This window comes from Tenrec ecaudatus, chromosome 15, assembly GCF_050624435.1.
Source record: "Tenrec ecaudatus isolate mTenEca1 chromosome 15, mTenEca1.hap1, whole genome shotgun sequence".
NCBI lineage: Eukaryota > Metazoa > Chordata > Mammalia > Afrosoricida > Tenrecidae > Tenrec > Tenrec ecaudatus.
The window spans coordinates 56,653,915-56,665,184 of NC_134544.1; the positions used below are offsets into that span (position 1 = coordinate 56,653,915).

General features: G+C 49.7%; 1 protein-coding gene across 2 annotated transcripts in view; it reads right to left on the bottom strand.

Annotated features, from left to right (window-relative positions):
* The window catches only part of COLEC12 (collectin subfamily member 12), a 225,110-nt gene extending 214,659 nt beyond the window's left edge, over positions 1 to 10,451 (bottom strand). For both annotated transcript variants that reach the window (XM_075533126.1, XM_075533127.1), the window contains exon 1: positions 10,274 to 10,451. In XM_075533126.1, the coding sequence (XP_075389241.1) occupies positions 10,274 to 10,280 (7 nt within the window). In that variant the 5' untranslated portion in view covers positions 10,281 to 10,451. The remainder of the gene's footprint in view (positions 1 to 10,273) is intronic.
* Positions 10,452 to 11,270: the final 819 nt, after the last annotated feature.

Genomic DNA, 11,270 nt, shown 5'->3' on the forward strand with positions numbered 1-11,270 from the left:
CTCCAATCCTGTAGACAAATTCTTTTTCATATGTCCAGCTTCTCAGATGATGTGCTCAGCATACAGCTTGAATAAGTACAGTGAAAGGACTAGTGCACACCTTTCCTGAATTCATGCCATGCAGTGTTTTCCTGTTCTGTTTATGTGACTGCTTCTGGGTCCATGAACAGGTTCTACATGATCACAATGAAGTGTTCTGCAATTCCCAGCCTTCTCGATATTACCAATAGTTTGTTATGGTGCACACAGTTGCACGCCTTTGCATAGTCAACAAAACACCAGTAAACATCTTTCTGCTACTCTGCTTTCAGCCAAAATCCAAAATGATTGAACTATCGATTATATGATAAATAAATTACTTCCCATAAAACTGATGGGGGGAAAAAACCTATTTGATACCAGCAGTGATAGCCCCAATTCCATGCCCTCTTTTGAATCCAGAATCGATTTCTGGCAACTCTTTCTCCATGTACTTCTACAACCATTGTTGAATTATCTCAAGCAAAACTTCACTTGCAGCTGCCAAAATGCTCGTTAGCTAATTTCCAAAATGCTGTTGCATTATCTTTCTTCGGAATAGGTACAAATCTGTATCTCTTCCAATCAGTTGGTCAGATAGCTAGCTGTCTTCTCAGCATCGATGAATGTGTGCTTCCAGTGTTTCTTCGGCCTGTTGAAGCATTTAAATTGCTACCCCATCAATCCCGGGAGCTTTGTTTTTCCGCTAATGTCTTCAGTGTAGCTTGAACTTTTCCCTTCACTGTCACTGGTTCTTGATCATCTGCTAGCTCTTGAGATCACTGAATGTGAACTGGTTATTTTTGAAACAGTGACTGTGTGGATTCCTTCTATCTTCTTTAGGTGCTGCCTTAACTAGCCAACATTTTGCACATAGAATCCTTCAATATTTCCACTCGAGGCCTGTTTTTTTCTGCCCCTTCAGTTTTTCTCAGCTTGAGGCATGCTGAGCATATTCTGCCCTCGTGGCTCTCTAACTCCAGATCTTTAGTTACATTATATGCTAAGGCCCAAAATAAGTGCTCCGGGCCCTGGATGTGCATGAACTACAGAGAGCTTTACGCTTGGATGAGAACTACTTCTGAAACCATCCAGTTTCAGGAGACGGTAACTCCAGTCTGAAGTGAGCTCTAGAGAGAGGAGGGGGGCACTGCAGTTAGACCAACAAAAAGGTTGTTTCAATTTGAGCTTCAGCAAATTGGCCCTGAGGTATGTATTTGACCTTGATAATTTTTGTCTATCAAAACTGAGGAAAGACTTCTTTAACTTTGGTTTCACCCTCAGAGTAATATTGGTCATATATGTATGGTTTTTAGCTGTAAATTAATCCTTAGGTGATTTCTTCTATAGCTCCCCCCACCCCCTTTACTGGCATATCTAGTAAAAATTCTGCAAGTGAATGAGCTCAATGAAGTGTAATAAATATGTGAAGTACAGGGTATTTTTGATGAGGTAATTAGGTCTGCCTTCCATTCAATGTTTCCAGGTCATTCCTTTACAAATGGATGAAGGAATCTGTAGCAATTTAAATACTTGCAGATTATGCAAAAGTAGTAAAGGAATTTTATTTAGATTATGTAACTGTTTCCTCACTTTTATGTTTAGCCAAAAATAAGATCACTCTTTGATTCACTATTAAAGTATCTGTTTTGTTGTTGTTGTTGTTGTTGAAGTCCAAACTACAAAGACATAAATTACTCTAATTTCTTGCACATTTATAATTCTGAGGCTTCTACAAGAACAGAAGATACATATCTTTAGGATAAAGAGGGATAATATACTTTATTATTCCTTTATATTTCAACAAAATTAAGGGAGATTTGGGGTCCTTCTAGCCCTCGGGGCTCTATCACATCCCCCCCCACCCCCCTGCCAGATATCAGCCCCAAGAAGTTAAAAAAGTAAGCAACAGTCAGTCATTCAAAGCCCAGCCTCCATTCATCCTCCATGTCGGGTGAGTACAAGCAGTGTACATCCAGCCATGGGAACAAGAGATGCAGGATGGGGACCTGAATCCTTGCTTCAAAATTTAAAAGACCCTGGAGAAGCCTCAAACACCGTTCCCTCGGGGATGACAACCAACGCCACTCATTTCTCTGGAAGCACAAACACTTGGGCAAGAGACAAGTGATCTTTGATGAAAATAATCCATAAATTAACCAGATGGATCAATCTGTTCTCTTTCGAAATCACTTAGCATTCTATTTTATAAAACAAAAATAAACCTGCTGTCATCAAGTTGATCCCAACTCATCACCACCCTGCGAGGCAGAGCAGAACAGCTTCACCGGTTTCCAAGGCTGTAACCATTACTGATGCAGACTGCCACATCCTTCTACTGCAGCCAGTAGGTTCGAACCGCCGACCTTCTGCTTTAGCAGGCACGCGCACCAGGACTCCTGAACATTACATTTAGGTCAATAATTAGGCCCAAATCAACATGGTTTTAGTAGCCTGATGCCCCACTCATCTCTTTTTTAAAAAGTTTTTGTTTAGCTACTTTCATCTGATCAAGGAGCCCTGGCGTAGCAGCAGTTACGCTTTGGGCTGCGATCCCATGGTCAGCAGTTGGAAACTACCAGCCACTCGGCAGGTTTTCTACTCCATCTGGTAGACTCACAGTCTCGGAAAGTCACAGGGTGAATTCACGCATACAGGGTCGCTATGAGTCGGCATCGAGCCGACGGCAGTGAGTTTGCTTTGGCTTGCTTTACATCCTATCAGCATAATCTAATTGCATACACTAACTATAATTCGAGATAATGAATCAAAGCCTTTCTGAAGCACCTCAGAAGTGTTCTCTCCTCCAAATGAAAACACCCCCCTCTGGGTGGGCCCCACTGCCTTTCCCCCAAGTCTTCCAACCGGGTCACCAGGAGTAAGAATCAACTCAGCAGCAACTGGTTACGGCAGTTACAACCCAAAGAATCGAGCTACTCTCACAGAGGCATTGCCAAGTTAGTATTTCACGCAGAAGGTCATACGTCTAGCCTCTTAGGCCTGCGAATATTACTTCATGGGATGCTGACTTAAAATGCTCTGCCATTCAGTAAGCACTAAGGAGTCGTGTTTACATATCTTGATCAAATGAACTTATTTAATTCTAACTGTTCCATGTTGAGAAACACATTCCAGAATATTTTAAGGGTATTAAATGAGTCCTCACGATAAACTCAGGAGTTAAGAAAGTCCCCAAAGATCTCCTTAGAACCTTAGTCTGAGAATACCAATTTTGGCTTACATCGGTTTTCATTGCTATATAATTATGAAGGTCCTGTAAGCAATCAGCAGGGCCTTTTCAAGGTACTATGTTGGTTTTGGCTCTCCAAATATCACGGACTTAAATAGAAATCAAATCATCGCTTGACTCAAAGTTACCTCCCTCCAGCTCTGGATGGTTGGTGTGGTTAGAAAGTGTGTTGTCAGCAATAAAGAATGAAATACTTTCTGTTCAGAACAGCTACATCTCCCGGTCTCTTTTGTTTGAAATGTTGATCATTTCCATTATTGACCACCCACTGGTAGCGACAGCCTGCACTTGAAAACGGCACCTCTGACAACGTTTGATTGTCTCCTGGCAAATCTGTCCACTACAAGATTTGTGCAGGGGCTGCTTCCCGAGCTGATGGCTACAGTGGGCCACTCACATTCATGGCATTAGCCATAAGCAAAGCTCCCTAGGAGGCAAGCTCTACTCAGGGCAGCCACCAGGAACGTTTTATCTTTGCAGCATCTCCGGGCTAGAGTCTCCTCCCAGATCCCTGCATGGTACCGACAGTTTTGCACTTGACTAGTAACCTAAAGGTTAGCAATTCAGACCCACCCAGAGGTGCCAGAGCCCAAAGACCTGGCAGTCTGTTTTCATAAAGACTATAAAACCTACTAAAAACCCTCTGCTATGGAACCAAAGTGCTCCGAAGTCACGGAGGTCAAGTCTTTCTCATCTCCCTTGGAGCAGCTGGTGGATTTGAACTGTTGACTGTGTGGTTAGCAGCCTAATGCTCACTCCAGTGCACCACCAGGGCTCCTTGTAGAGGTTGTAATCAAAAGAATTCGACGGAGCAGCTTTACTCCGTGAGACACGGGGTCGTCATGTGTCAGAATCAATGTTTGCTTTATGATTCAGAGCCCCTCCCGTGAGTGGCTGTCAGAAGAGCGCCTCAGTGAGTAAGAGGTACGTGGGCTCACCTTCCCAGGAGACAGTGCCCGTCCCCCGAGCTCACTCAGGGCCTAGTGGAAAGTGGCATACAGCAGGGATGGAACCAAGAGGTGCTGACTGGAGTCCTGAAGTGTGGCTAGAAGGTAGCAGAAGCTGGAGGTTTAATCTGGAGTTCGTCTGAACTCAAACACAGATCACCCCACTGACCAGCTCTCCAGACAAGTAACCAACCTCTCTGAGCCTCAGTTTTCCTATGTATAAAATGATGATGTCTGGCAAGACAGTTACCCCAGAGCTGCTTAAACAAATAAACAAAAAAAACAAACCTGCTGTCCTCAAGTTGATCTGACTCATCCTTACTGCTATTGAGTGATTCTGACATACAAGACAGAGTAGAACTGCCCCTGTAGGTTTCTGAGACTGTAAATCTTTATGGGAGTAGAAAGCCACATAGTTCTCTCCTGGAGCAGTTGGGGGTTTCGAACTGCTGACCTTGAGATTCACAGGCCAAAGTGGAGCACATTACACCACCAGGGCTCTTGCTCTGAGTCACAGTGAGCCTCTATATGTTACAGGGTAGCACTGGCCCATAATTTTCTTAGCTGTAATCGTTACAGAAGCAGACCACCAGGTGTTTCTTCCACAGCACTAATGGGCAGGTGCAAACCATCACACTTCCGGTTAATAAAAACCGATCCAAACTTACTTCTTTTGAGTTGATTCTGACTCAGAGCAACCCTGTAGAAAAGGAGAGAACTGCCTGTTGGGTTTCTGAGACTGTAAATCTCTATGGAGCAGAAAGCCTTCATGTGTCCCAGGGAGCACCTGATGGATTCAAGTAGTCAAGCTCAAACCGCTGTGCCACCCAAGGACCTCTCAAGAAATGCGAACTATTATTAAAGATAGGCGCCCTGGCGGCACAGCGAGTTACACACTAGGTTGCTAACATCTAGGTCAGCAGTTCGAAACCACCAGCCACTGCACAGGAAGCAGATAAGGCTTTCTGCTCTCATAAAGATGAGCTGTGTCAGAAACCACAGGGACAGTTCGATCCCATCCTCCAGGGTACTTATGAGTCAGAATTCATTTGGAGGTAGCACGTTTTCTGGTTTATAATCAAGGAGAAGAGCAGTGAGCCCACCGATCAAACGAAGCAGCTGTTAGTGAGCACAAGCCGCTGGGCCCTGTGTCAGATCAGACTTATACATTCCAGACGCAGAAGGAGCCCAGGCCTCCCAGAGTGGCGAAAGCGCAGCAGCTGCAAAGAGTAGGATCATCCTGGTGGAACCGACCGGAGGGCGAAGTAAATACCGACAGAAATACAGACCTAACATGCCTTCCACGCACCTGCGGGAGTCTGTGATTGACCAGCGATAGCTCCGCCGTAGACAGCAGTCTAGATGGCCACTGCTCGGCTGGACATGAAGACGAGGCGCATTCACCACGTTGGGCTTCTGGAGCCCCCACCCCCTTTCCCTGCCCTCAGGAGAGATGCATGCTTCTCCTGCGAGGAACCTACATGCTGGGTTCACGCTAGGAAAAATATACTTTTTAATCACAAAACTTAAATGTCTATTTTCTCATTTAAAAACTAATACTTCGAGGGCCAGTTCACTTATACTGGTAGCAGTTGCGTCAACTGTTCTGAAATGCTAGTCTAATGAGTATTAATTAGCAAAATTAGGTACTCGTTCATGACAAAACTTGAAATCTCTCATCTGCCACGCATCCTCTCTCCCCACCAGTATCAATGAAGGATTCATATGGTAACAGAGGGCAGGGGGAGGGGGGGTAGAGGGAGAGCATGGGAACAACCTGGAGAAAATGCAGAAGGAGACCGCAGAGACTATACTTAGCGATAATTAAACCTCAGATTAGGAATGCCAAGCATCCCCAAAGGAGTGCTAAGTCAGAAGCATAATTAGATAGTAAATCTGCCTTTCCGAGGAAGGGCAGCCTGGTCCCTCACCAGCGAAGGGATGGAAGTCATATTTTGTTTCCACTCCCCTCAGAAAACGTGGCTCTCTCGGCGGGGACGCCTTCAGCCCTGGCCTGGTTGTTTCTTTCTCCCAGTTGAGTCAGGAAACGTTAGAGGGAGGCTGGGAAGGCCAGGAGACGGAGTCCCGAAAACCAACAGGAAGAGAAGTAAGCTGTGTACAAGTGCGTTTCAGAATTATTACTGCCAAACAGTGTTTCAAATGTGTTGACACAAAAAAACTACAAAAGTATGTAGCTGGACACTGTCTCGGGCACCCACCTCCCCCTCTGTGTTAAATTAGGACAGTGGTTTGGGCCTCTGTGGGCCCACGGGTGCTGGTGGTTTTCAGCTGTCTCTTGTGCTGCTGCGCTGAAACTCACAAATATCCTCAACTTCCAGAACCAGAGAATGTGATTTAGTAAGGGCATACTTAACTCAGAGGAGTCAGATTCCATCATAAAGAATGTGAATATTTATCCAGAAAAACATCAGATTTATGGCGCAGTACAGCTAATTGAAACTGAAATGGGAAATAAATTAAAACAAACTTCGTGTTTTAATCACTTTGGAAGACTTCAAGTATTGCAGCAACGAGCAAGTAATTTTCTTCTGGAAAATATATAATGATGTCATTATTTTGGTACTTGTGACTCCAGGGATGGAAGATTAGGAACAGAGGCAGATGTTTGCTGACTACAGCAGATAGGTGGCGCTGTGGCTCTCAAAGATGATGGGTTTGCCCCGCAGAGATCCCAGGGAGTTATTACAAAGGCCAAGGTTTAAACATCAGAAGCGGAGAGTCAGATAACTATCTTAAAGAGGCATCTGACTCACACTGGGGCCACATTTTCTTTGGCAGTCAGTATTTATGAACTGCTATAGCTTCTAAGGTGTCCACTGGTTTTTCTAGTTGGCTAAAGTCCACGTTAGGTTCATATTTTACACATTTGCGAACTTTGTTCTAATATCTATTATTTAAAAGGAATCCAATTTCAATGAAAGTCTAGTTTCTGAAGCACAGTGAATCAGCACTATGAAAAGTAATTATGAGCTCAGGGCGAGTCTAAAGCAGTTTACTCGGGGGGGGGGGGGGGTGCCACTTGCTACAGACAGTTTTTCCTTCCTTCACAACGCGTCCTGTGCTTGGCTTTACAAGTCCTCTGTCCGCTTACTTGGCTTTGCCCCTTCCAGGCTGCTGTATTAATTGCAGGTTATTTGGCTACTTGAATTGCCTGCGATTCAACTTTCTTTCTACTCTACACCAGACTGTATCCAAAGTGGTTCCCGACCAACACAGGGGCATAGGCAGAGCTTGACTTTGGAAGCCCACCACCCCTAGGTGCCAGTTCCTCTTTCGTCCACACTCAAGTTTCCGTAACCATGCTGTTAGTCAAGTTGATTTCGATTCATGGGGCCCCTCCATGTGCAGCGTAGAAATGCTCCACGGGGTTTTCAAGGTTGTGAACTTTTAGAAGCAGAGGCCAGGCCTGTCCTCCAAGGTACCTCTGGGTGGGTGCTATGTGCCAAGCTCTGGGTCAGCAGTTGACTCTTTGGGCCACGTGGGAGGTCAAACATCTCACAGGGGTGTTGAGAGGATCAATGAGTGTCTGCTGAGGGCAGAACACTGGCTACCACTGGTTAGCTGCCTTGGTGCTGAGCCCTAAAGTCAAAGTAAAAACTGTTGCTGATGAGTAGACTCCACCTCGTGGCAATCCCATCCCTTAGAACAGAACTGCTCTGCAGAACTTTCTCTGCTATATCCTGAAGGAGCCTTGTTGGCGTGGGGGTTTACTTTGGGTACTGAGCTGCCAACAGCAAGGCTGGTGATTCAGATCCTCCAAGGGAGAAAGATGAGGCTTTCTACTCCATCAAGTTCTACAGTCTCAGGAACATGTCTGAATCGACTCGATGGCAATGGGATAGTTTTGGTTTTCAGTCATCTTTAGGGAGGCTGACCACTAGGCCCTTCTGTTCTGCCACAAGGTGGATTCAAACAGCCAACCATTAGGTTAGTTAGTACCTCAAAACTCACAGCCATCAGGTTGAGATCCACCTGTAGCGAACTTAGAGAACAGCGTAGAACCGCCCCTGTGGGTTGCTGAGACTAACTCTTTAAGGGAGTAGAAAACCCTATCATTCTCCCTTGGAGCGGCTGGTGGTTTCAAACTGCTGACCTTGCAGATCGCAGCCCAGTGTGTAACCACTACACCACCAGGGTAGGCAGGCAAACAGAAAAGCTTGTGCCACCCAGGGTCTGGTGACTCCCCAAATTATTATTATTACTCCCTCCCTTGTCCATCACCAACCAAAGGGATGCAAATTATGTGGTCAGAGCTGGTCAGCTGCCCCCTTATAAAATATTTTCATTTTGAATGGGACCTTCCAGATGACTAGTCCCCCCCCCCTCACAGGGATGTAAGTAGGGCCTTGAGGAGTGTCCAGACTGCAGGGGGTGGGGGGGAGCAAGGAACCACATCCAGGAGGTCTCAGCCTGCTCCAAAATCCGACGTGGATTTCCCCCAAAAAAAATGTGTTTCCAGCGTTTCGATGTAGTGTTTTCCACTGCAGATCTGAATTAATGCTGAAAAATTATTTAAGCATCCATAAGGGTCACTTACCCAGTAAAAGCACACGATTTTCAGGGCTTAGAAACCCCAGTGGGGGCTGGTGAAGGGAGTTAGTGGTTTATCTTCCCAAGAGTTCAAAAGCTACTGGCCTCAATGGCCAGCAACGAAAGATAAGACCACTTTCTGGCTGAAATGATAGTAGCTGACCACCACCCCCACCCCGGTAACTTTTAACCATGGAACCCCATCCTTTTGAGGGGGGATCTTTTCATTCGAGCTAGTGGCTAGTGCGCATTTGCGCAAGCGTTAACGAGAGAAGATCCACAGAGGTGGCTAGAGGGGTGGGGGCACTCTATTGTAATTTAGAACTGTCTGGCCAGAAATTTCTCTCTCTGTCCGGCGGTCACTTGTCACCCTTCCCGCAGTTGGAGACCAAGCGCGCTGGGGGGTGAGCAGAGCATTATCGCTCCAGACAGCTCCGCGCAAGCTGCCTTTCTGAGAAAACTTCCAGAGCCAAAAGTTAACTTTCCAAGCGCGTGGAGCGCTCCGGGCGCCTCCCGGGACAGCGGTCCTGACACCGCGAACGCTGGAGACGCCCCCACACCGCGGCCAGATGGCACTTGGCACCCAATCCCCTCCCGCCAGCCTGGCCCGAGCAGGTACACAATCCCGTTATCGCCCCACGCAAACTCTGCAACTCCGGTCTCTGGTAAACACACCACGCGGGCCACACCCTTCAGGAACCCCCTCCGATGCCTCCGCCCGCGGTATTTGTCCCGCTTATAAATCAGGATTGCGCTGCCAAATCAGCCGAAGGCTGCCCTGCACAGGCCTTCCCCTGGCCGGTCTTGAATGACTTCTTTAGGGGGCCCGACTAACGCGGAGGACACTGCCCGGGGTGGGGGGGCGCAGGGCCGGGGGGCATTCGCGGGGCTCCGCGCGGCAGCCCCCGGGCGCACGTGGGCGCGCCAGCCCCCCCGGAGGAGACAGGTCCGGGAGGTGAAACGCCCAGCAGTGAGCTTCCAGCCCGCGGATCTCGCGGAGAAAGATGCCAAAACGCACGTCCCGGGCCAGCTGGGCTCCGCGGGCACCTAATCATTGCCAGATGTGGGGCGCGCGCCCCGCGAACATCCCGCGTCGCGGAGGCCACGCCGGACGGCAGCGCACCACCTTGTCCCCGCCAAGGGGCAACTGCCCGGCGGAGAAAGCAAAGGGACCCGGGCCAGAGTCTTGGGGGACGGAGGCGGCGCCGGAGGGCGGCCAGGGGACCCGCAGGAGCTAGGATGCCGCCACTCTCCTCCGCAGGTTTTTTCAATTACAAAGTTGGAAGCTGGGATCCGTAAACAACGAGCGTGGGCTTCCAGCTACTTTTCCAACAACACGCTGGGGAGGGAGGGAGCGGCGCGCTTCGAAGCCCCAGCCCCTAGGTGGCCCGCGGGGCTCGACGCCCAAGTCCCGCAGCGCCTCCGCGGCTGCCAGCCCCGACCCCGCGGAGCCAGTGCGCGCAGGTACCTCCCCGCCCCGGAGCCCCGCCGGGCCCGCGCGCCCTACCTTTCATGGTGACCGACGAGGCGCACCGCAGCCAGGGAGCTCCGCGCGAGCGCCGCGCCGCAGAGGAAGTCCGCCCGCAGCCGCCCGTCACTGCGCGCCCATGGCAGCCTGGAGCCGTCCGCAAGCCCGCCCTCTCCCCGCGCTCGGCGCTCAGCTGCCGCGGGGCCGCGAGCGCGCCACTCCCCCCCGGCGGGAGGCGCCGCGCCCGCCCGCCCGCCCGCGCCCCTCCCCTCCCCCGCCCGCGCCCCGGCCCGCCGGCCGGGCGCCCACGCCCCCTGCGCGCCCTCCCCGCCCCGCCCCGCCCCCGCCGCGCCGGCCGCCGCCTCGCGCGCCTCGCTGGCTTCTCTGTTCTCCTGGTGAGCCGCGAGGGCTCCCCCAGTAGCCAAGTTTTCGCCCTCGGGGTGCGCGGAAGGGGCTGGGCTGGGCGGTGTGTGGACCCCGAGAGCTGAACCGCAGAGGCCACGGGGGCGAGAATGCCTTGAAAGTTGAATGTCCCCATTTCCAAGTGTGAACGTGGACGCTCGGAGGACAGTGGGCAGCCAGGGAGCGCGCGGTCACCCCGACTCTCAACCTGCAGAACTGCAGCAGGGTCACAACTCCTCAACCTTTCAGAATTAGAGTAGGGAAGGGCTTAAAGACCCCAAATCCCCCTTTGGCTGGAAAAATTACCGTGTCACCACCTTCTCTGACATGAGCCGGTTTGCCCATTTCTCTCTCCCTTCCTGCATTGAGTCCTGTCTCATCATGACGACCCACCAGGCGGAGAGGCTCTGTTGTCCTAAATGTTGTCACTCTCTATTTAAGAAAGCTCGCGTTTGTCTTCCCTCACAGCAAGACCCTAAGCAGACCCATTATGTTACTCCTTTCAAGTACTGGCTGCGTGGCCAGTGGGGCTGGGTGATACAGAGAAGTGCTGTTCCGTGGGATGGATGAAATGCCAGGGCGCACTGACACGCACAAGCACACTGAAAACAGCCAGACTTGGGTCTTCATCTGC